Source organism: Hylobates moloch, unplaced genomic scaffold, assembly GCF_009828535.3.
Source record: "Hylobates moloch isolate HMO894 unplaced genomic scaffold, HMol_V3 SCAFFOLD_6, whole genome shotgun sequence".
In the NCBI taxonomy this organism is placed as follows: Eukaryota; Metazoa; Chordata; class Mammalia; order Primates; family Hylobatidae; genus Hylobates; species Hylobates moloch.
The window spans coordinates 66,821,550-66,847,245 of NW_026652281.1; the positions used below are offsets into that span (position 1 = coordinate 66,821,550).

The 25,696-nt window shown below is 43.1% G+C and overlaps 1 protein-coding gene across 4 annotated transcripts in view; it reads right to left on the reverse strand.

Annotated features, from left to right (window-relative positions):
* Positions 1-25,696, reverse strand: part of RASGRF2 (Ras protein specific guanine nucleotide releasing factor 2) — a 270,733-nt gene that overhangs the window by 32,032 nt on the left and 213,005 nt on the right. For all 4 annotated transcript variants that reach the window (XM_032156933.2, XM_058440755.1, XM_058440754.1 and 1 more), the window contains exon 18: positions 17,426-17,532. In XM_032156933.2, coding sequence (XP_032012824.1) covers positions 17,426-17,532 — 107 coding nt within the window. The remainder of the gene's footprint in view (positions 1-17,425; positions 17,533-25,696) is intronic.

A 25,696-nucleotide genomic window follows, 5' to 3' on the forward strand; every position in this document is an offset into this window, starting at 1 on the left:
CTAAAATAAAAATGCAATTCTTTTTTTAAAAGAACAAGTTTTTGTTCTTAGAGGGAGTCTGGGGAGAGAGAGAGAGAGAATACATGTTAAACATGTGAATGATTACGGAGGGATTCCTTTATTCTGGCAATTTTTCTCTCAAAAAATTTTCAAGGTAAATGTTGGGAAAAAAAGAACAAAAAGGTAGAACTGTGTCTCTTTCATTACTTAATTAAACGTATCCTTATAAAACACATACAGGCAGCAGAGAGGAATTGTTAGGTATTCAGAGATGAACTGAACACTGCAAAGTCCTGCTTTTGAGAATCTTACTCTGATAGACTATATCTTTATACGTACAGTCATGAGTGTTTATTTTCCCCCATATAAAGTTACCTATTATAATTACATTTAACTTTAAGGAAAGTAATTTCGAAGCACTGACATTCTGAATCCTTTTAAATGATTGGAGAGAACATTGTTAATTGCAACCAATCAGATAAAAAGAAAAGAGCAAGATTTTGCTATATTTGGTAAAAACAATTAACAAGATCATAATTTCACAAATTGTAGACGATGCAAGTCTAATCTAATTTGAATTTAGTATTTTTGTACCTCAGCTGGGTGGCAAATGGTGTAATAAATTATTCCCAATATTTTACTTTTCACCGTTTGACCACAGTCCCAATTCTTCAGAAACAAGAGCCACTGGGGCCCGGGAGCAATACAGATGTCAATATCTCATCAATATTAAGGCTTCAGATGATGTTTTCCTAAAATTTCACCTATTTATTGCCAAACACCTTTTTGCTATTAATTTTTTTTAAATGCATGTAAAGAGAAGAGAGTAATAGTTTGCCAGTGTTCTTTCCTTTGGTTCCACTCTACCTCCTTTCAAGGTAAAGGGACATTTGTAAACAGTTAATGCTCTCACCTTCGTCAATCTTTGTGCACTACATTCTCAGCCATCAGGACTTTATTTCCTTAATGAATATTTCATATATATTAGTGAGACAACCAAGTCCTCATGTAGCTATGTCAGGTCTCTAATGATGCAAATAATCTGATTATCATAAATGCACAATTAGTGTGAAGGATATCAGGTTACTGTTTAGACCGCGCTGAGGGCCAATTAGTGGTTTAATCAACCGGCATTAGTGAGTACCTACTGTGCCCCATACTGGGCTCAGGGGGGGAGGGGGGAGTTGGGGGGGGGGGGACGCTTCTGGGGCACCAGGACGGCAAATGTGGGAAAGGTCCTGTTAAGAAAAACATAATGTAATTTTATTATTTTGAACTCTGGGAAGACTGGTCTGAGAGGGACCTTTGAAAGACTTAATGAAATCTGCCAAGACACTATTTGAAGCATGACAAATGGTCGCAGTTGAATAGCTGCTTTGCTGCTGATGATATAAATCAGACTCTGATATAATGCAAAGCAGAATCTCTGATAGCGGAGTATGAAATGGAAGAATTTTTGCCATCCATAATTTTTGCTTACATTTGCATAGGTTTTTACCATGTACAAAGTGACCTTTAGTATATAATTTTTTGTTGTCATTTGTTTGTTTTTGAGACAGAGTCTCACTCTGTTGCCCAGGCTGGAGTGTGGCACAATCTGGACTCACTGTAGCCTTTGCTTCCCAGGTTCAATGGATTCTCATAACTCAGCCTCCCGAATAGCTGTGACTACAGGTGCACACGACCACGCCGAGCTAATTTTTGTATTTTTTGTAGAGATGGGGTTTCGCCATGTTGGCCAGGCTGGTCTCGAACTCCTGGCCTCAAATGATCTGCCCTTCTTGGCCTCCCAAAGTGCTGCGGTTACAGGCGTGAGCCACAGTGCCCGGCCGTGTATATAATTTTAATCCTTTCTTAGCTGACCCAGCATCAGACAAGTCAGGAACCATAATCTCATGGTCTCGCGTCACATATGGGCCACAGAGGCTGAAGAGAGGTGATCACATGGGCTGAGATGAGAAGCATGGGGAAATGGAGGGGCTGGGACAAGAACACCAGTCCTTCTGACTCCTTCATAGTCCTTTATACTTGCCCTTCTCAAACTGTCATGTGCACAGGGCTCACTAGGGGTTGTGGCTAAAATTAGATTCTGATTCAGGGGATCTGGAACAGGGATAAGGATTCTGCGTTTCCAACAAGCTCCCGGGTGACGCTGATGCTGGTGGCCCGGGGTCCACCTTTTGAGTAGCAAGACCTTACATTACCTTTATCTACCAAAAAAAAAGGTCACGCAAAACAAACAAAACCTCAAAAAGTAAAAGAAATCTAGATCTTCTGATGTACTACCTAGAATGATTTTTTTTACAAATGCATGTAAAATACAGAATTGGTCATTCAAAAGTCCCTGTTGAAAATACAGTAGCTGCTCTTCAATAAAAAGAAATCTAAAGCAGCAAAAAGACATTTGCCCTATTTAAATCCAAATATAAGTGATTCCTAATGTCTGGCTGACAGCCATGTTGTAATTGTCCGGCATGTAATTTTTGGCTACATTTCCCCAAGTGCTGAAACGGTGGAATAAGACGTACCCGAGCGCCTTCTCGGAGGCAGCAATCGAGGCGCCCACAAGATGGCGCTCCCGGGTCAGCATTGGCTCTGGCGCTGGCCCCTGGGTGGAGCCCGCAGGCCTGGAGGAGAGATGTCGCCTGCCCATGTTTATGACACGAAGCCGCACGAAGCTTCATGCGCCAGGAGAGCGAATCTATGGCACCCAAGAGACCCCGAGGTACTTATTGAAGTTATCAAAGCAATAGCGTCTAATTTAGTTTTTGTTTTCCAATTCCTGAAGCAGGGATGTGGAGACAGAGGATTCGAACAAAGAAACCGCCCTGCTCTCAAAGGTGGAGGGCTCAGAAAATACAAGACGTTTATATTTCTTTCTCTGAAAAGGAGCCCATAGCTCTTGTTCCTTCAAAAAGAATTACTGAGCAACTCAACAAACAAGGCTCTGCAGTGGAGGCGGAGCAGCAGACTTCTGGGTGGGTTTGCACATGAAAGAAACATTAACAAAAGAAACCAAGAGAGGCTTGAGGAGGGCATCCATCTGCAAGGGGCCCCCCTTGGGGACGCCCTACTGACCCTTAGGAGAGGCTGGGCCTGGAAACGCAGGTCCAGAAACCACCTGCAAAAAGCGGGTAGTTCTGGCCAGGAACAAGACAAAAACTGTCAAGGGATGGAGTGTGGCACCCAGCACACGCTTAGGGGCAAAACATTGTCCACTGATGATGCCAGAATCTTCCAAGGGAGAGATGCTATTGTGAGATGAGTCTATTTTACCAAAATTGTATTGACTGTACTCAACATGTTCATAAATAATTAGGAAAATCAGCATTTTCCCTGGATCGGTTAAAAAAAAAAAAAAAGAACAAAAAACAAACAAAAAAGTCCTAAAGTAATTGTAAGTAAGACAGTGAGAGGTTGCCCCATGCTAGGTAATTTTTTTTTGAGACAGGGTCTCACTCTGTCACCCAGGCTGGAGTGCAATGGTGTGATCATGGCTCACTGCAGTCTCGACCTCCTGGGCTCAAGGGATTCCCCCCACCTTGGCCTCCCAAGCAGCTGGGACTACAGGCACATGCTACCATGCCCAGTCAATTTTTAAGATTTTTTTTAGAGATGGGGCTCTCTCTATGCTGCCCAGGCTGGTCTCCAACTCCTGGGCTCAAGCAATCCACCTGCCTTGGCCTCCGGAAATGCTGGGATTACAGATGTGAGCCGCCACACCTGGCCACATTTTAGCTACTTTATTATCTCATTTAATCGTCAATAGCAATCCTGCAACATATTTACTATCATGATTTCCATTTTGCATATGGGGAAGTCCAGGTACAGAAAATCTAGGTATCTTATCCCAGGTCACACAGTTAGCAACTGGCAGGCCCATGACTGAGATCCAGGCTAAACTCTTGGCTAAAGCCTGAGTTTTTAACTGCTAAACCACTCAGCCTCTTGAGAAAAAGCAACTATCGGGCTGGGCACGGTGGCTCATGCCAGTAATCCCAGCACTAAGGGAAGCTGAGGCGGGTGGATCTACCTGAGGTCAGGAGTTCAAGACCAGCCTGACCAACATGGTGAAACCCCATTCCTATTAAAAAATATAAAAGTTAGCCGGGCATGGTGGTGGGCGCCTGTAATCCAAGCTACTCAGGAGGCTGAGGCAGGAGAATCACTTGAACTCAGGAGGCAGAGGGTGCAGTGAGCCAAGATCATGCCATTGCACTCCCACTTGGGTGACAGAGCGAGACTCCATCTCAAAAAAAAAAGCAGCTATCAGTGACTTAGTGGCTTGGGAAGGGAAGGCTGAAATGTCAAACAGTCGCTGAGCCTGGAACTATTTCCCTTCACTGATGACCATTTGAGACAGGGATCTGGAAACTGTGGTTTCCAGTCTGAATAAACTAGTTTGCATTAATGAGGCTAGATCATACACCAGAAAGATCATCTGCAAAGCAATAAATCAGATTTTCTAGCACTTTAAAACGAATCCCTGTTGATAGCTTAGGCATTTTAGAAATGATATTCATTCTTTCAGGAGAGCAGGGTAGTCATTAGTAATTTACTATACATGGCCAAGGGAACTCTAGGACATTGGGAAAATCTGATTCTATAAACACAGTTTGAGGCTAAAGAGAATTATGAGAGTAATTTTCTCAGTGTAATAAGTACAGTATATTCCTAACGGTGGCCAGAGGTTTTAAAAGGAAAGTGGAAATACTGCAGAGTGGATTAAAATCACACAAATAATTTTAAAATCTGGAACAAAGAGCTTATAAAGAAGGACTCAGATGTGTTGAGCTCAGAAATAAGAGGTGGGGGTTTCACTTAATGATTTTCAAGAAAATGAAAAACATACCACTATTTTCTGTCTTGACTACACAAGATGAAGAATTTAAATTGTGGTGTAGAGTTAGGTTAGACTCGGGCCAGTTTGTAAACTGGGAAGCTGAGGCAAAGGCACTGAATGATCGCGATATATGCAGATCAGCCTCGACAGGTCTGGGGTACACAGGTTTGCATTCCTCATGTTCATGAACTAGAGACAACCTCCTAAACCAAGGTGGTTTGCAACTCTTCTGAGGAGAGGAGACCTTATTCAAAACTTTAACATTGAAACCCTGTTCCAGGGGAGATTGTGCTGGCTAAAACCTGGGATGGGAGCCCCTGCAGGGGACCTGCTCGCCTTGCCCACCAGCCACCACCGCTGGCCTGCCTGCGTCGGCGCCACCCTGGGGCAACAGGGACTCTGAATCAGGGCTTCTCGCTGGAAGAGTGAAAGGGCAGGGTTTTCTGGCATTTTCCATTGCCTAACTACAAAAATATTTTAAAAGCCTCATTGTTCACATGATGAAAAAGAACATTCTAATAGAAAAACATAAGGAAGGGCAGTAAGTTTGGAATTAAACCCTACTCAGCAATACGACAGTAATTCTAAACTTTCCAATACACGTTCAACACTTACTAGTCATTAACTACTCATCAGGTTCTTGAATCTTCAAAGAGGAACAGAATGTAGAGAAAATATATGCCTGAAAATCATCTAGGGACTTATGTTTCAGGTAGTAAAACCCACAGACAATTAAACCCCAAATCTGGTCAGCTCTGTGCCTTGCTCCTGGTCAGCCCTCAAACATTTGTTGAATGAATGCATAAAAGTCCATGGGGGAGAATACTTGACTTTGAGACAAGTGGTAATAAGCTACCTAAGTTTTACACTGGTGGTTTGGGAAATTAGTTTAGCAGATGTGAAGTGGGAGGCTACTGGGAGAAGGCACAGCGAAAACGTGGAAGATATGTTAGAACAAAAATAACTGGGAAGAGGCAAATGGCAATGAATGACACTAATTCAGTGAGAAGGAAAAAACCCATCTACAAAACTATTTATTTGATCATTTGCTGACAAATGACTCTGCATTTGAATGACTGCTAAAATTCAGCCCCTAGTTCTGAACAGCTGTGCATACAGGAATCTTTAAATACTGCCCCACGACCCTGGAATCAGATTGCTTTCAAGCTTACATCTTTACGCCCCAAAAGGGAATCAGTCAGTTTAAAAAGCATTTACCAGAAAAAAAGAGAATTTTTTTTTTCAGATGCTATGTTTTCCATTAGGTAGGTGGTAAATTTATATGGATTGTCGTTTTCAAGAAAATGACAAAGACTAGAGGGAAAAAGAAAAGTCTGGAAGGGCGTCCTTTTATTGCCGATATTTAAAACTGTATTTAACTTTCTTAGTTAAGTAATGCCCTCTGCCAACAAAATTATCTTTGAGTTTAACTCTAACATAACTAGAAAGTAGTCTATTAGTTATACTTTTGTTTTTACCCTGATCCATAGGAGGGAAAAAGACTGACAAAGAAAGCTGGTGGGTGCATCCTTCTTCCTTCCCCACAGAGAAGATGCACTCAGAGTTATAGGAAGTAGCATCTTTGACATTCACCCAAGGAGAGACTTTATGCAAAGAGATTGGGAGCTATAAGTTAGTGACATCTGAGAGCACAGTATACAGGAGAGGAACACAAAGAGAAAGGCAACAGGCAAGGCAGAGCCGTGGGGCCTTGAAAACCAGTTGATACACAAACGTTAAGTCAGCTCTTGGCATTCTGAGGCAGCTCTGAAGTGATGGAGAGCACTGGTCCAGGCCCGGTTGGATCAAACAAGGACCAGGGGATGTCAGGATCATTGTTCCCCATGCTGAGGTTTGCATGCCACAGTCTCCAGAAATGCTTCCAAGGTCCAAGAGTGATTACGAGAGTGGGGAGACAAATTAGGAAAAATAAGGGCTCTCCATGGCACTTGCATCAGAAAACTCTTACATCAGAGATAAGCTATCGAAGTACATTAAATTCCATCAACAAAATCCATCCACAAAAGGTTAAGGAATCCCACTAGTTCAATGGGGAAAACGTTTCTGTTTCGGCAGCTAATGAAAATGGAAAATCAGTGCCATTGAAGGCACGCTTCCTAAAAGCTTAAATCTAGCTTATGCTGGCTTAATAAATCCTGCTGTAAATGTCTCACTGTAACGAGAGTTTAAAGGATAACAACAGGAATGTATAAAAGATAAAAAACTTTGGTAAGTAGTTCAAGGAACTAGGATTTTCTTACTTGGTTGGTTGTTTGCCTGGACCAGAAAAAAAGAATAAAAATCTATCTTTGGAATTAAAAAAAAGGAAAAGAAAATCCATACTTATCAGACAATAGTTTCTTACATTTCATATTTTCCAGAGAGATATGACAAATAATTCATTTGTGCATTATAACTCCACACAGATAATTGTGCCAATTTTACAAATGTGGAAACTAGCAAGCTAACAATGGAATCCAAACTAGTGTGCAAGTTTCCAGGTTTCTCTCCTCATCTGAGACCTTTTTGACCCATGAATCTCTGAAGAACTAAAGTGAAATGTGATGCCTAAGGCATCTGTTCTGAGGGGAGAAGGAGAGGGCAGTGGTCAGTAAAAGATCACAGCAGGACCCAGCACTGCTGTAAAGATAAGGGTCAGCCTATGTGTCCAGGAAATCAGAAGGGGCCAAAAGGAACTGAAGTTGCTGGCCTGTTTAAATTAAATGGAGCATTCTCTATTTCATTTCAGCGGCTGTCATGGGAAATCTGTTTGTGAACAAACACTGGTGTGTGCCTGGTGAATGTTTGGGATCTCTTAGCTGAGATACGCAGAGGCTGACAGTGTGTTGACAGCTAGAAGTGAATGGGTGCTGATGAATAATAAAAGGGTGAGACCGACATAAAAAGTATGTCAGGCGCAGTGGCTCACGCCTGTAATCCCAGCACTTTGGAAAGTTGAGGCGAGTGGATCACAAGGTCAGGAGTTCGAGACCAGCCTGGTCAATATGGTGAAACCCCGTCTCTACTAAAAATACAAAAAAGTTAGCTTGGTGTGGTGGCACATGCCTGTAATCCCAGCTACTTGGGAGGCTGAGGCAGGAGAATTGCTTGAACCTGGGAGGTATAGGTTGCAGTGAGCCAAGATTGCGCCACTGCACTCCAGCCAGGAGATAGAGTGAGACTCTGTCTCCCAAAAAAAAAAAAAAAAAAAAAAAAAGTATATAGGCCACCGATTATCCTCTGACATGGTGATTGTATAAAATCATCTGTGGCTAGGCACAGTGGCTCATGGCTATAATCCCAGCACTTTGGGAGACAGAGGTGGAAGGATCACTTGAGGCAAGGGGTAGGTCAAGGCTATAGTGAGCTATGATCGCACCACTGCCCTCCAGCCTGGGTGACAGAACAAGACCCCATCTCTAAAAAAAAGAAACACACACACAAAAAAACAACAAAAAACCCGTAAAACACCATTTGCAAGGTTGAAGCAGTAGACAACTCATTAGTCATTTAAAAACATTTCATAGCTGCTAGCACCTCACATTGAGACTAAATTTTGTCTTCTTATTCCTGGTATCCCCATAAGTCCCACCAGCTGGGGACATGCCCAGGAGCCTTGTGGCACTCTGTGGCCCCTAAGCAGTGGGCAGCATCTCACCCACTTATCAAGGTGGGATTTCTGGGGTCTTGAGACTTCAAGAACAGTGGGGGTTTCCTGGCCCTTCACCGCAGGCAGCTCTGACTGTACCTCCTGCAGGTGGCCTGGGGAGGTTGGCCGGGGCGTCTGCTGTTACCATTTCGGCCTGGGAGGTGTAGTGGTTATCAGCAGGGGCACAGCACTTCTCCCTGCACCAGCCTTTAGCAAGTACAAATCCTTTGAGCAACACAAAATAGACTCAGGGTCAAAAGTAACTTTCCTAAGGAAAGACTGAGAAACAGGGAAAGCATTGGCAGTGTTGACATGTGCTATTCTCACTGTCCTGAGTCAGAAGCGGGTTTTTATGTTTCACATTTTGAGCGATCTGCATCTCAACAGTTGGCCTGCAAGATGGAGAGGCTGCAAGATTGGGGGTTCCCGGCAAAAACTGTGCAGCCAGACGACGGGGACTGAAACCTGCTGCTGCCATTTGCTATCGGTGGAACCTCAGGGAAACGGTTCAGTCTGAGCTTCCATTTCCCCATCTGTAAAGCAGTGGTAATAACAATATCGACCTCCTCTCCCTCAAGCAAGTGGAGTCACGGTAAGTGACTTAATATTTGAAAACGACTTAAAACAGTGTCTAATATAAAGTAAGTGATACAGTATGTTTTTTTTTTTTTTAAATTGGGTTTCTGTCATTCAGAATCCGTCCTCACAGAGGAAACTACCTACCTTCATTCTAAGAATCAGGTTCTCAAGTCACCCATAAAAGACCATGTGCCCCGTATCATAACTAAACCGATACCAAACTTCAGGCTGCTCCTAGATGACTTCTGTGCAATTCAATGGTTTGTCCTCCTTGCTCAGAGTCCTAGTGACACACTTCTCCCCTGGAAGTCTCATTCAGCCATGGTGAAGGCTTAGGGAAAGGGGCTTGTAAAGTCTTGAACTTCTTCAGGAAGTGGGGACAAGAAGCCCCATTCATGGCAGAGAGGCATCTTTCTCCTACAAAGATCTCAAAGGTCAGGCCCCCCTATGCTGAGATTGCCTTGCAAACGGAAGAGAAGATCCACTCTTTAAGGGCAGAGACCAGGATACGAGTGTGACGGAAAAGTACCCTGTGGCCGACCGCCACGAGCCCGGATGGATGAGGAGGGCAGGGCTGGAAGCAGGCCAGGAGCCGTCAGGAGAGGTGACAGCAGCTGCCTGCTCAATAGCTGGCTGTTTCTTTGGCTTCTCATTCTCCCACCCACACCAAAAATTCTGTGCTGTGTTTGTTCTGGCCCAACCTCCATTTCAGATTTGAACAATGGACAAGAACAAGGAACAAACCTGAACTCAGTGCTCTAATTCAACACTGCATATTGTGTTTCACTAGGCAATGCCAAATAATCAACAAAAAAATTTAGAAGGGGCCCCTGTCATCTGTCAAAATAAGAAACGGAGGAGACGAACCCTGTCCACTCACATTTTGGGAAAATCTGATCCCTGAGACCTTGAACGCACTAAGTAGAGGCCATCACAGCGGCATGCACTTTTCCACCTTAATGAGTCAGAGGGCATGTCCCCACTTCACCTCAGACCTGGGACTGCAGCCCCAAAGCCTAAACTCTGTGGGGCAGACAGATGCTCACTGGTTGGTTCCTTTACTGGGAAAGAGCCACGGTCTTCTCTGAGATAACACCGACTCTGAGGTTACGTAAAGGTTTTGCTTTCCTCTCCACAAACCTAACATAGGTGTGCCCCCTTCAGCAGGTTTATTGCTGGAGCCATCGTGGAGACCACCCGGTTGGGTTCTTGTTTCAGAGGAATGAGGCACTGTGGGAGACTGGGAGGAGTTTTGACAGCTGGGTCTGTTTCCCTATGGTACTTTTGAGTGGTCTAGAACTGTGCTGTTTATACTGAAACCATTAGTCACGTGGGACTATTAACATTTAATTCCATTCAATAACACTAAAACTCCAGCTTTTTAGCCACGCTAGCTATATTCCAAGTGATCAATTAGCTGCATGTGGCTAGAGGCACTGGGCACCATGATATAGAACATTTCCACCATCACAGCAAGTTTACCTGGGCAATGCTGACTGAACCCCTTTGAGACTTACGTGGTTCACTGGTCAAATGGGGGTAACAGCATTTGGCCTGCTTGAAGGTCTGGGTTTGGACCAGATGCCGCTTTCACAAGCTTATCTCTATCAAGAGCAGCATCCGCAGTGCTTTGCGCCTCCATCTGTAATGGCTACTCTGTATGTTTTAACTCACATAATCCTCACCCTCCTACAGAGGAAAAAGTGGCATTAATCCCCATTTTTACAGATGAAGAAATGGAGGCGTGGAGGAGCTAAATAGTTTGCTCAGACATAGCCAGTAAATGCCAGAGCAGGGATTTCCATCAAGATCACCCTAATTTCACAGCCCCAACAGGATTTGAAGTCCCCCCAGCTCTGAGATCTCCGCTACAAAGACACATTAGGACTGAATTTAACCCCTACTGTGACTTTTGGAGATGTAAAAGTCTCACCTCAGCTGCTATGAGTGACTAGAGTGGGGTTGTAAGATCCGCTAATTCCTGTCTTCTACCTCAGACTATATTTATTTGTTAATTGTGTTATGACAGTGTTAGGGAATATATATTTTAACGAAAGAGTGATAAGGACTCTGTTTTCTGTGTGTGTGCCGGTGTGTGTCTGTGTTTATAGGATAAAGTATATATAAAACCCTCTTATAATGGGAAAAGGGTGCATATATGTAAAACATACCATAAGCAATGCTAAATGTAAAAGAACAAACTGAGAGAAATGAATATCATTTGACAGATAAAGGATTTTGTCCTGAATATATAAAAAGCTCATAATGGGAACAATACTAAAACTAATAGAGCATGGGGTAACACTCAGGAAGAGGGGCAGAGGTTTGGAGTCCCCCTCAGGTGCTGGAAATGTCCCAGATCTTGACCTGGGTGGCAGTTATATGGGCATATACACAGGCAGAAAGTCACTGACCTACATACTGAAGTTTATTGCCCTTTACATGCAGTATGTGATATTTCAGTAAAATTGCCAAAAAGCATGTTACCTGAAATGTAAACTCAAGTTATTCATGTGTCTCTTTGTTCACCATAAAATGAATGTAAGAGAACTGGAGTTGAGTTAGAAATATAACAGCTGAGCTATTTTGATAGATTTTGTGAAATTGCTCTCCCAAGGGACCCTAGACTCCCTGTATCATAAGTAATAATGGAATCGTCAAATGGCATTCCTGCTTCTTGCCAGTCCCAGTAAACCAGTCGATAGTCTATCCTTCCCCACCTGACATGGAGTTCTGGGCAGGCACCAATGTCTTTCAGTACTTTTTAGTTACAAGAATGGTGTCATTTCAACAGTCAAAATGTCCAGTCCAGTATATTCTTCAAAACTTCAGTCCAGCCCCCTTTCTAGCCCTGGCGTGGGCTGCTTCCAACCTGGTGGCCTGCACAGGAGGCCCTTTCTGCTGTCTCCACCACCTCTCCACTAGCTGGCTATTGCTTCTGATCCTGCAGCTCAGGTCCAGGGGAAAGCAATAATTTAGTGTGATAGTGTAGGGGGAGCCCAGCCCTGGCTCTCTCTAGATGTGGCAGGTGGGCAGTGGCCAGCTTTTCTTGTGTGGAGCACTTTGGTGAGATTTTGGAGACCTCTCTGTGGGAGACTTAGGGCCAGCTCCCCTGACCCTGGCAATGTCTGTCCTCCTGTGAGTCATTTTCAACTCCCCCAGGCCCCGGGCTACCAGTGGTCTGCTTCACCCAGCGTTTGTCTACGCATCACCCCTCCAGGCCGTCCTCTTGGGCAGCATGCAGGGCCATCCAGATTGGACTCCCCATGGACCCATCTGGTTCACTGAAACACATATGAATGCAGCTCACTCCTAGCATCCACCACTCTTCACTTTGCCCAGCGAGCACTTTTCACCTTAACAGGGGAGGCTAGCTGGGTGGTTTCCCTGAAGCGTTTCTCATGTGGCTAGAAGTGAAAAGGAGGCATCTCCCCGCCTTCCCCATAGTGGTAGGGAACTTACACAGATGGCCCTCTCTGGAAATCTCCCTCTCCTTGACCTCTCCTACCTCAACTTCCCACAGGTGGATGATCACAATTGCTAGCAGGATTAATTTCACAAGCTCTTAGCTGGTCTTGCTTAGGTGGCCTAGCCACTCCATTAAGGCCATGCAGGCTGTTGCTGCTACCTATTGTACCTGCCCCTGTGCCTTTGGTCCTCTGCCTGAATGTCAGAAACAATCTGAAGAATTCGATTTAACAGCCAGCCATACACATAATTACGTTAAGTCCAGTGGCTGTTAGTGGGCATTTTCCCAATGGCTGGAAGCCTCTTGAGGTCAGAGACTGCCTGGATCTTGGTCACTCCCACACCTACCCCAATGTCTGGAACATTCTGGTGCCCAATTCTTATTAGTGAATGAATCAAGGAGGTGAGAAAACAGAAAAAGGAGTAGCAGTGTTCCTCTGTAAACTCCTTTGGGGAGGAGATTTTTATGTAGGTAGGTCATTTTTGTCTGATCTCATGTTTTAAAAACATTCCCCTAAGCCTACAATTAAGAAAATATGTGACTGTTTCATTCTCGGCCACTTGTCATTCAGACAGCACCCAGGGCCTGATGGAGCCAGTGGTAACCTGCAGACACAGCTGCAGCTCTTTTACCAGCGTCACTCATGGTCTGTGAAATTCCTCGAATAAATGGACAGAGCATCTCTTCAGAATTGGTTGGTCAATACGATAATTGAGGAAAACAAAAGTTGCTATAGATCATACGTGAAAGGCCTTCGACAGAGGCTTGTGCACAGATCTGAAATGTCTATAGCCAGCCCCCACCCATCTGTCTGTGCACAGAGGACAAAAGCAATCACGGGAGCATTTGGTTAATAGCACTACAGGTCTGACACCTGCAGGGACCTGGGAATTGTGTAAATGATATGTAAGGCCTCCCAGCAGGAGATGCTCAAGAAGCATGTAGATCTCTAATGAAAACACTTCCTTTACTTAGACTGTTTAAACACACAGCCCTGATTTCTGATCCATTAGTGATTATAGTCTCTGTCTGGGCTGACTTTGGAAACTTTAAAGGCTAGAAAATGACCTCCAGGAGAGAATGAACAATGGAAACATTAAACTATAAGCTCAATTTGACAAGTATTTACTGGGCATCTGCCATGTGTTCAGCATTGCAGAACTATGTGAAAGGAGATGCAAAGATGAATGAGACAAGCAAGGAGCTTACAGGCTGGTTGTAGGGTGATGAAATGTGCATCTCTCTTGTCCAAAGCCAAAAGGGATTTCATCACACACATCAATATTAGCTTTATGCTTAATTCAACATCACCTTTAACTTCATCACATCCTTGGGAGAGGTAAAGCAGGGATGGTTGTTCCCATTTTCAGAAGAGGAACCTAACACCCGAAGAGGTGGGGAGACCAGCTTGGGGCCCCACAGGAGCTACAGTGGCAGAGCTGGAGTAAGAGTACTGGTCCCCTGACTCTGGGCTGCTGCTCCCTCTGCTGATTTAGATAGACAAGGCACATGAGCGAAACCCAGCTTGGGCTTGTGGCTTCACTTTCAACTTAAAAGGCAACAAATAGTGAGAAGGTGTAACAAAATCAGGAGCAATAGGCCAGAATGTATTCACATAGGAAGATTTTTAGAATCCCCTAAAAATGGAACATCCTAGCCTCCCCAAATATTAACTAAAGAAAAAACTAGAAGGCTCTAGAAGATGAAATGCTATCCTAGCACCACATGGGGTAGAGTTAGGAGGTGACATCCTGGGGCATGCTTATTTCTCTGGAGAACAAGCCCCTAACCCCCATAATTCTGCAACTTTTTAATTCTCCTGAATAAAGCTCAGGGTAGTATCTGCCAATATTAGTTACCTTTGATGAGAAATGAGAAATAATTACACAATGTCAAATACTCTGTGGTAGCCTTGATTCTCTAGATTTGTGGGTAAATCTACATCTTGATTGATGTAGATCTACAGCTTTTCTGTTTCTAGAAATCGAAGTGGCCTCCCTGGGTAGTTCACCATGTGAGAAAAAAATGTAATTGTTACCATGCTTGGCTGTAGTTTTAAGATGAGTACAACTTCCTACTCATTTTTTAAAAGCTACCGATTCAAAACAATCAGGCTGCCACAATAATGCTATATTCTTCCTTAAATGGACTCAACTAGTACAAAGTGAATCAGATAATTAAAAATCATCTTATCCAAGCCCTTCGCTTTATGATGTGAAAACCAAAGACAATAAGGGTGAGGGCTGGTTGACAGTTGGATCATTGCACAGGTTTTCAGACCAGCAGTCCCATCTACAGCTACATGCTGCCTTGGGAGAGTAAAGACCTGCAGATAAACTTGGATAAGGATACCAAGATGGGCTGTTACTCTGAAAGCACCCTAACAGTCGGCTGGCTTAGGCTCCATGAAGCCAGGGCCACCTTCACATCTTCTGAATGAAATGGCCCAGGCTAGGCCCACAGTTGGTGAGAGGAGGCAGTGTGCACACAATGAGGCCCGAAGACTGTGTGAGCTGAGAGCAGCTCTGTCTATTTGAACATTTACCAATCCATCACCAAGAGCCTGCCTTGACTTGCTCAAACTGCCCATTGTGGAGGCCAAATGATTACCAGGCAGCCATAAGTGAGTCAGTAAAAGGAAGAAAGGGAATCTGGACACTCAAGCCAGCCAAAAGGAAAAAAAAAATGCCCTAAAGCAATTCCCATTAAGTGGAAATTTCACAGAAATGTCCTGCACACGGTCGTGTACTCACAGAGAGGATGAGGAAGGTGACAGGAGATGCACATGACAAGGTTACACCAGGGCATTGATAACCAGCCATAGAGCCCTGAGGCCCACTCACGCATGCAGGGGAGGTAAGGAAAGACCTTGAGGGAAGAACTTCCTTGGGCACGTCAGTGAACGCAACAGCCAGGGCCTGTATTTTACCCAATGGTGAGGTCAGAAGACTGGATCCCTGAGCTATTTACATTACTCACCTATGCCTGTGCTGGAGGGAAGAGTCTGAGGAGCTGGGATCCCTCTAACTGGAATTGGAGATGGACAAGCTTGCTCATGTATAAGCACAGCTGCAGTCACTCAGGTCGCAAAGCCTCTGAACCGTCTAAACAATTCAGCTGCCAAATCAGGTGGCAAACCTTACTGTAAAATTCTTTATTGTAAACCACGGCTTCCATACACTAATCTCTCCCCATCTATGAATTTTCTTTATCAAAAATAAAAAAAACCCAGCATCCTGTCATTTGCTTTGTGGTACTTTTATACCTATTGTAAAAATTATACGTGAATTGGGAGGGATTCCTGTTTGAGATAATTAGAAAAAGAGGGCACTGGGGATTGAGAAAAGGGAAGTAAGGTGGATAGGGAAGCAAGGCTGGAGGGCTCTGGGGAGATTTGGAAGGCAGGAGGGGAGCTGAGGCCAGAGGAAGAGAACCAGCTCAGCTTTGTCAATCAAAGCTACTTTGCATCTTAGAAGCCACTGTGGGCCCCAGGAATTAACTGTCAAGATTCTTGAGAAAAAGATCAGAGAGGAATAAGATGGACCATCAGACAGTGGAAAAACTGTAAATGCTAAAACTCATTATAGTGTCTTATCTGCAGTGAGGCAAAATGGTTTTACCAGCAGCTCACTGAGACTACAGGGAAAAGAGACTAGACATTTCTCATGCGCTAAGGATGGTTCTTGGAATTTGAATCACATAGGATTAAATTTTTTCTATTTATTTAAGATGTGTAAGATGGAATGTTTACATTATTTAGTATGCTATCTTTATTACTGTAATTAATATTTAAGAACTTTTATGGGCTTACTTGTGGTGAGGCATAAATGCCACTTTTCCTAATTAGTAAATTCCCTTACCACAGGCATTTCAGGAGCCTGCCCTCATGGTGACCCTATTGAATAGACTGTCACTACCAAGGACCACGCAGCAGACACGTGATGGGCTCTGTGAATATAGTGGCAAAAACTGCAATTACTTTGGCACCAACCTAATAATAAAGACCTGGGAATACCTCCCCATGGGAGTGCCATTTATAATACACGATTCTCATTAGTGGACTGGCAATTTGATTATATTTCCTTTCATATATGCTGCACATGTTCTGCTGCGAGCCAGGCAGGGCCCATTCTCTCTCTCAAACGCTCCTTGCAGGGTGCCAGGCAGGTGGGTGTCCAGGAGCCTGGTATGTGACAGTGGGTAAGAAAAGCATTATGCATGCATCACATCGGTGGAGCAAAGTGGCACCTGACTTGTTTTGTGAAAGGGGAATAAATTCTACAAACGTGCACTGAAAACACATAAACAGATAACAAGTGGGTGTCCTGTCAGTGTAACACAATTTAAAAACAGCATTGGGAACCAAAACATCAAAGGGCATGAGGCAAAATATCTCCAGAATCAGGCCCAGAAAGCAGTCCCTGACCAGATCCCAGAGTGTTATTTACCTCCAGGGGGGATCGTGAGGTTTGTGTCTAGTTGGGTGGGGGGTGGGGATACCACTGCAGCTGGCAGCCTCTCAAGCATAGCTCCACTTACAGAGAAGACCCTGTGAAAGGTGCTCCCAGGGGAGGTGGCACAGTACAGTGTCCTTGCTGTGGCTCAGGTGCCCATGGGTGAGTGCTGTTTCCTCAGAAGATGCGGGGACAGGGGAGCCCCGTTTCACTGTGTCATGTCATTTGCAGATCTGAAACAGTGGATGTTGGCAAGACACTTGTGTCTGCTTTGATCTGTATGCCTAGCCTATTTCTTCCCTTCCTAAGTTCCAGTGTCAAGGGTTCACACTGAACTCCAAAGAATCAGGAGGTGTTTTACATGTGTCACGACTTAAAAAGATGACTTTTTAAAAAATCCTTGAAAGTAATTAATGAAGGCACTGACTTACCTGTGCGTGCTTTGAGACCCAGTGACGGAGGACGTTCAGAACTCGATTGGTAGCTGTTCTCCGTATAATAAACTCTTTATCACATGTTCTCTCAGTGTTGTTAAAGCCTTAGGAGGAAAAGAAACACACACGTGTTGCAGTTAAAGCCACTCCCCAGGTACCTGGAAGAGGTAGGACATCGGTTAACGAAACTCACAGATGATACTTCTTGGCAGAGAGGTGTACGTGGCTTCAGACTGTTGTGAATTCTGCTCACCTGTTACACTCTCAGCAGCAAGGCCCTCGTGCGGTTACAGGTGCAATTAAATAAATAATGCACACATATTTAGTGAAGGCCACTGATTAAAGCTAAAGCTGCTCTCCTGACACCTCCATTTATGCCTGTCTTGCTCTATAATACAAAGCCAAGAAGGAATTTTAACCAAGTATTTGAGTCAGCATTAATTTATACTTTTGCCTCAAAGTAACTGCACAACCGATAACATTTTCAATATCTGTAGATGAATTAGCCCATATCTTGGCTCACGGATGATTCAAACACTTTACTGTGCATCCCTGTACTGAGAAGCAGTATAGCATCATGGCTAAGAATGTGTATTTAAAAAATACTGCAAGAATAGATTTTAAATGTTTTCACCACACACACACAAATAGTAAATATGCCAGATGATAGATTTGTTAGTTTGGTTCGATCATTCCATGACATAAACCTGTATCAAAGCATCACATTGTACCCTATAAGAATATAATATCTACAATTATTATTTGTCAATTAAAAAGGAAATTTACAAAAACCCCATGGATTCCACAACCAGACTGCCTGCTCTCAAATCACTGTTCTCCCACCCTGGCAAGTTAGGTCGCCTCTCTGGTGACCGGTTTCCCACGTTCCTCATGAGATAATAAGCTTACCTACCTCATAGAGCTGTTGTGGGATTAACACTTTTAATACATGCTAAACATTTAAAATGGCACTTGCACAGCAGTGAGACTGTAATAAATGTTAGCTATGATTACAATTCAATCTTGATTCACTGTCTTTGAGTCTTCTCTGTGCTGGCTAATGTCTATCTTGGCTACCTTTTCATTATCAAGAAACCATTTTAATATTTTTCCACTGACACACTGTTTTAAAAGATTCTGCCTTCCAATCACAATGAAATCACATTTCCTTTAAACATCAATTAAAGCCTTATATAACTTCAGTGGCAAACTTCTTGAAAGAGTTGTCTAGGCTGGGCACAGTGGCTCACACCTGTAATCCCAGCACTTTGAGAAGCCAAGGCGGGTGGATCACGAGGTCAGGAGATCGAGACCATCCTGGTTAACACGGTGAAACCCTGTCTCTACTAAAAATACAAAAAATTAGCCGGGCGTGGTGGCGGGCGCCTGTAGTCCCAGCTACTCGGGAGGCTGAGGCAGGGGAATGGTGTGAACCTGGGAGGTGGAGCTTGCAGGGAGCCGAGATCGCGCCAATGCACTCCAGCCTGGGCGACAGAGCAAGACACGGTCTCAAAAAAAAAAAAAAAGAGTTGTCTATACTCACTGATTCAACTTCCTCACTTCCTATTCTCTCTACAGCCTACTCTAAGCTTCTTATCCCATCTCAGCAAGAAAACAGCTCCCATTTAAGGTCATATCAATAACCTTCATGTCCCTATATCCAGGGGACAGGCTATAATCTCTCCATGGGAAATCTCATCTAGGCCTACCACTTAAATGATTACCTACAAGCAAATTAGTCATATATTTATATCTCCAGATCTCCTCTCTGAGTTCCAGATCCATATATGCAATATCCAATTGTCTCTATTTTCCTGTTATATGTTTCAAACACACTTCAAACTTGATATGTCCAAACAATAAATAAATAAATAACCAATGGCCTTTACACCAAACTTTGTCTTCTTCTAGTGTTCCCTATCTCAGTAAAGAAATACCACCCTCCCTCCAGTTATGTACACCTGAAACTTTGGAATTATTCCTGTCCTATCTTTCTGCTGTTTCCTAATAATTTTATCTGCTATATAAATCTCAAATCTGTCCCATGTCTTCCCATCTACAAAACCCAAACTGGGGCTGAGCTACCAGCAACTCTGTCTAGCCTCTGGTCTCCTGTAACAGCCTCCCAACTGGTCTCTACTCTCACTCTTGCCTCCTCAAATTTGTTTTCCTCGCTGAAGTCAGAAAGATCTTTAGGATCTTAGAAAGAAAATTAGGATGTGTTGTTCCAGTGTTTAAAGCCCTTTAGATGGCTCTTATGATAAATACAAAACTCCTGAACACAAACTACAAGGTCTTCAGTGGTTTAGCCCTAGCTCCTCTCAGTCTTTTCTGAAACCATATTTTTCTCTTCTTCTTTCATCTCACCACACTTCTTTTTAGTCATTCATCCTCACCCCAGGGCCTTTGCACATACTGCTACATATCTGAAACAATTATCACTCCTCTTTTCACTTAGTGAAAGCCACTCTTATTTCCAATTTCACTTCTCCAAATGAGCGCTTTCCAGCCTGAATTGGACAAAGCCCCCATTACATATCTCACAGCACCACACACATCTACTTTATGGTACTTAGCACATTTGAAATTTTACACTTATTGATGTGATTATCAGATTAATATTTGTGTCATCCATGAAGACAGGGATCTAGTACGATCTTGCTGGGCACGAGCACCTGTCTGGCACATAGCAGAAGCTGTATATAATATATATTTGCAGAAAATGAAAGCCTAGATAGTATGAACTTACTAAGTTTTATTAAATGATATATGACTGTAAGGATAATTGAGTGAATGACTGAAAGAATAATTCTCGGAGCTTATGAGTGAGTTAAGAGAAAAAAAAATCTCTAAGTTTCTAAAGGCCAGAGGCCCCTTCTCCTTACTCCTCTTCGAATGTAGACAGGCATCTTCCACCCACCAGTGGACATTTTAATTCTGTCAGAGGATGGTGATGATGTGTTCTTGGCAGAGTAAGTATCTTGGAAAAAAAAATCTTTTGTTATTAAAAACAGAAATTCTGAGTAAAATATAACAAATATCCTTCTAAATGCACAGCTGAGTTCTCAAGAAAGTAAGGAATTTTCCATGGTCAAACACACAGAGGGATCTGAAAAGCAGAACCAAGTCTCTGAACTGATGCTGGCTGTCCTGAGGGGAGGGGAGGCTATCAGTAGCATGGTGTTTGGATCGTAACATCCACATGGTTCAGGAGAAGAAGCCCCAGGGCCTTCATGAAGTGGGAATGGGGAGATGGGAACTGAGACTCCCACATAAACCTGGAACTCTCAAAGGACCACCCCTCTGTAAAAGAATGTAACAGGGAAAAAATTTATCCTACCTGCAAAAGGAGACTACCAAGAAACTTGTCTGCCTCTGCCTCAGTGGGGTTGTGGGAGAAGGTGGAAACATTCTCCTCGAGAACAGATCATCATAGCCCACCTCCTGCAGGCCAGAGGCTCAGGTTGAATCACTATTGTGTGGTATACCCATCTAATGAGAAGTTAAAATAAAAAGTGATAACTCTGAGGACCCCAACAAAAGCACATGCAAAACCTCTGCCGAGGAACACACACCTCAGCCTGCACTGGATCACCATGGAGAAAGCCCTTGAAGAAGAGCTCACAATCCAAAATTACAAAACGCACAAACCGCCCACATGAGCAAGGATCAGTAGGCGCAAGTATCAGGAACCTGACGCTCCCCACCCCACCCCTCCATCATCACTGCCAAGAATTTCAGATACGAGAACTATTAGATAGCTCTAATTTAAACATACAGTATGTATTCCACATGTGAGATATTAATACAATAGATTCTCCTGGATTATGGAGAATTGGGTTATGCTGCGCATGTGAAAGATGTCTAAAGCCCCCCAAATATTTGCTATTTTCTTTTCCAGAAAATGGTACAAGGACTTCTTGGGGGTGGATCTATGATTTTAGGACAGAATGGCTTCCACATGGTTACTGCCACCAATTAGCAGTGTAGTCCATATTTAAATTAAAATATATTGTGCAAGTAGCTCTCCATTTAGGTGGTGGTTTGCAGCAGACACTCTGGCAAGTTGTAGAAAATTGTTCACATAGCTTTAAAGACTGTGAAAAGTGGTGAGATGGGCATGTCTGATTGGAAGCATGTTGGCATGGACCTCGATGTCTATGTCATACCAGGAACGCACGATCAGCTTCACACATGACAGCAGTTAAAACAATCACAGCCAATGAGTATACAGCATCCCTTTTTACAAAAAAATGATCAAACTGCTACAGGCATGTCTCTTGGAGAGATGACATCTGGTTTGGGGCATTTCTAAATTGTCTCAAAGGGCATTTGGGACAAATTAGGAATTAAGAACGCCATTTCAGTGATGCATCATTTTTCATTTCATACACATGGGACATAATCTGTCCAACAGCATCAATGTTATCAATGTGCTTTGCTCTGCTCAGTAGATATTTTTCTTTTTCCTTTTTTTTTTTTCTTTGAGACAGAGTTTCGTTCTAGTTGCCCAAGCTGGAGTGCAATGGCACAATCTTGGCTCACTGCAACCTCCACCTCCCGGTTTCAGGTGATTCTCCTGCCTCAGCCTCCTGAGTAGCTGGGATTACAGGCATGCGCTACCATGCCCAGCTAATTTTTTTGCATTTTTAGTAGAGACGGGGTTTCTCCATGTTGGTCAGGCTGGTCTCGAACTCCCGACCTCAGGTGATCTGCCCACCTCAGCCTCCCAAAGTGCTGAGATTACAGGTATAAGCCACTGCGCCCAGCCCCAGTAGATATTTTTCTAAAGAACTGTAGGCAAGATAAAATCATGTAACTGGTTTGTATACTACTGTGCACTTGGATTACAACTGGATTTCTACTCTTTGGTTGCTGTTATAGAAAGATCATTAAGATTTATTGCTGCTTTGTGCCACGTGCTTTGCTAGGAGCTTTACAAGTGGTCTATAACTTAACCCTCACAACCAAGGCAATAATAACAATTGCCATTCATCACATGCCCACCAAGCGCTAAGCATAGTACCATAAGTAATGCGGCTTCTTCAACATAAGAGCAACTGCATAGGTTAAACATTGTTATTCCAATTTGGAAGCAAAGAAACAGAAAACCAAAGAGGCTAAGAAACTTGGCAAAGGTCACAGAAGTAAGAAGTGTGAGAATCAGGATTTGAGCCCAGGTCTGACCATTTCTAAAACTAGAGTGCTCTTAATTACACCCCAGTGCCAGGATCCAAAGTGTAAGCCTTAAGTTTCTCTTGCAAGTTAGTAAACTAACACTTAAAGTTTCAAGAGAAGACGCTATTTGGATATTTGGAGAAAGAAAATGCTTTGCTTTTAATTCTATCTCTCTTCTAAATTTTGAAGTGTGAGAGCATGACACCACTATTAAATAGACAGATACGTTTCATATTGTCATGGATTTTAAGGCAAAACCTTTACTTATCTAATGGGAACTTAGATTTCCTCAAAATGTGCTCTTTTCCCAAACTCATCACATTTCTTATGTGACAATTACGTGGACCAGAGCTTTTCTTAGTGTGGATTGCAATAAAAAAGTTTGGAAGTGACTGATATAGACAATCTGATTACTAGCACTATGTTTAAAGAATCTGCATTAATTTCCCTGAAATCCTGGGTAACCAAGTTTGTGCTTTGCTATGAAATATGCTGAGGAAAAAGCAGAAGATGCTTCTCCTCTTGTCACTGTGCCTGCTTTGCTCTGTCGCCAAACACTCTCTTCATTCTCTCCCTGATCCTCCAGGCTCTCCGCCTCTGCCTGATTCCTTGGTTCCTCTTTTCTAGGGTTGTCCCCATTCAGTTCTCACCCTCTTGGGGACATGCCCTATCTTGTGGTTTTTCTATGCCTTCCAACCTGATGCCTCCAGTTCCAACAGTACCCCAAACTCCTCATTTCAAACTTCCTATTAGACATGTCCATATTAATGACACATTCTCCTCTCCTAAGAAACATATCTAAAAACCAAGTGTATGCGTCTTTCCTTCCAACTGCTCCCCAATCTAACTTTCCCATTGACTTCATGGGATAGCCATGGTTTCAACCTCTCAGGTGGGACACCTTACTCTTCTTTGTCTCTCCCTGGTTTTTCTCATTCAGTCAATAAATTTTGTGAACTTTTGGTAGCACCTGTTAGATTTATCCCTTCTTTTCCATTCTTCTGCCGCCATGCTGTGTGCTACACATATGGGTTGCAGTTATTGTCTCCAAGATATTCTTCCTTCTTCATTCTCTCTGTTCTTATATTTTCCTTCTATCCACAGTGCAATTATTCAGTCAGTATCTATAAAGCACCTACTACGTTCCAGATACCGTGTAGGTGCTGAGTGAACAAAGGGAGATGCTCCCTGCTCTCGTGAAGTTTGCTCTATAAAGCAGGAGGAGATGGCCTTCAAACAAGTAAGACACCAAATTTACAAAACTCAAAATCTTGGAAATGAGTAAGGTGCCTATCTCTTCCAGAACAATCTTCCCAAATACCCCTTTAATTTGTTACTCCTCCAGCTCAAGTACTTCTCATGTCTCCCTATTGCCCATCGAACCAATCTAGAACATTTTCCCAGACATGATGAGGTTAAGTAACTTGTTTAAGGTTACACGTCTAGTAAACTGAAAATAACTGGTCAATGCAGACAAGCAGATTTTCCATACATACATCATGGTAACAGTGTTCACTGAGTCTATGAATTGACATACTGTTTCTGGAGAGATGATTTAGGATAATAGTTATGATTATGGAAGCTCCACTTTAGTCTGGATAGGGCAGGACATTTGGTGTAGTAATCTACTGGTATATTCCATGCTTCTAAACTACTTCCATCTTCATTTGTGTATTTATTTTTTTGAGACAGAATCTTGCTCTGTCACCTAGGCCGGAGTGCAATGGCACGATCTAGGCTCACTGCAACCTCTGCCTCCTGGGTTCAAGCAATTCTCCTGTCTCAGCCTCCCAAGTAGCTGGGATTACAGCCGCCCACCATCACATCCGCCTAATTTTTTGTATTTTTAGTAGAGATGGGGTTTCACCATGTTGGCCAGGCTGGTTGCGAACTCCTAACCTCAGGTGATCCACCTGCCTCGGCCTCCCAAAGTGCTGGGATTACAGGCGTGAGCCAGCACTCCCGGCCTAACTGCTTCCATCTTAATGGGGTACAGTTGGCAATCTTTTGTTTTCAAGGTACAGTAAATCCAGCTCAAACTGGCTTGGAGTAGAAAGGGAACTGCTATTTCACGTATCTGGAGACAGTGATAGTTCTAGATTCAGATCTCATTTGATTCAGAAGCACATGATGTCACTTCTGTCTCACTGCCAAGCAGAAAAGATGGGTAAGTCTTTGCTAGTTTTATAATCTCACCACACATCATCCAGAGGATGAGAGGGCATTCTTTCTGGAAACTTCCACTGAAGATAGAGGAAGTTTCTATCCTAGGGCCCCCAAACAAATCCTTGCATTTTGCTGACATAAACTGCATCATAGGCCTTCTATAAACTCATCATTTGACAATGGTAGGGATACGGGGTGGTAAGTTCCCAAAGCACATGGCCAGAATGTGAAAGGGCAGTTTCTTAAGGGTGTTATTGGCAAGATGCTAATGAGGCAATGAACAAATATGCCTCAGAGTGGATTTGTTTGTCTGTTTTTACCTTTCTATAAGTTTGTTCTTATCCTTCAGTTTTTAAATTCATCTCCTTACTCGGGTTAACCTGAGATTTTCTCTAAGTGCAATTAACTGTAACAATAAAAAAAACCACACACACATCCTTGTAGATGAGAGAAAGAAGCTCAGCAGATCTATCATTATTTGTGATGAAAAATACATGAAGAATGGTAAAATCAATATCTTTCGTTTGCTTTCATCTTTCAAGGAAATCAGTAATTAAAACTGTCAACTAAATTGTTCTCATAGATTTTTTTAAACATGTGTTGTTTAGATTCTTAAAGGAATGATTATATATTGAATTTAAAATGAAACTTATTGAGAACCTTTGTGTATTATTTATTTTAATTCCCATAATTCCATAAAAACATGTTCCTTGTTTTTACAGATGAGGCAACTGAGCCTCAGAGAAGTCCAACATCCACCTAAGGCCACAGATGGTAAAAAAGTCAGGATTTATGACCAGATAAATGCCTCTAAACTGCAGGCTCCTCTCACTGACACATACCACCTGTGTGCCAACTTATGAGGAGCAGCAAGTTGTTCCTGTTGATTCTGTGTAATTATCAGCCCTCCCATCATTGCTGTCA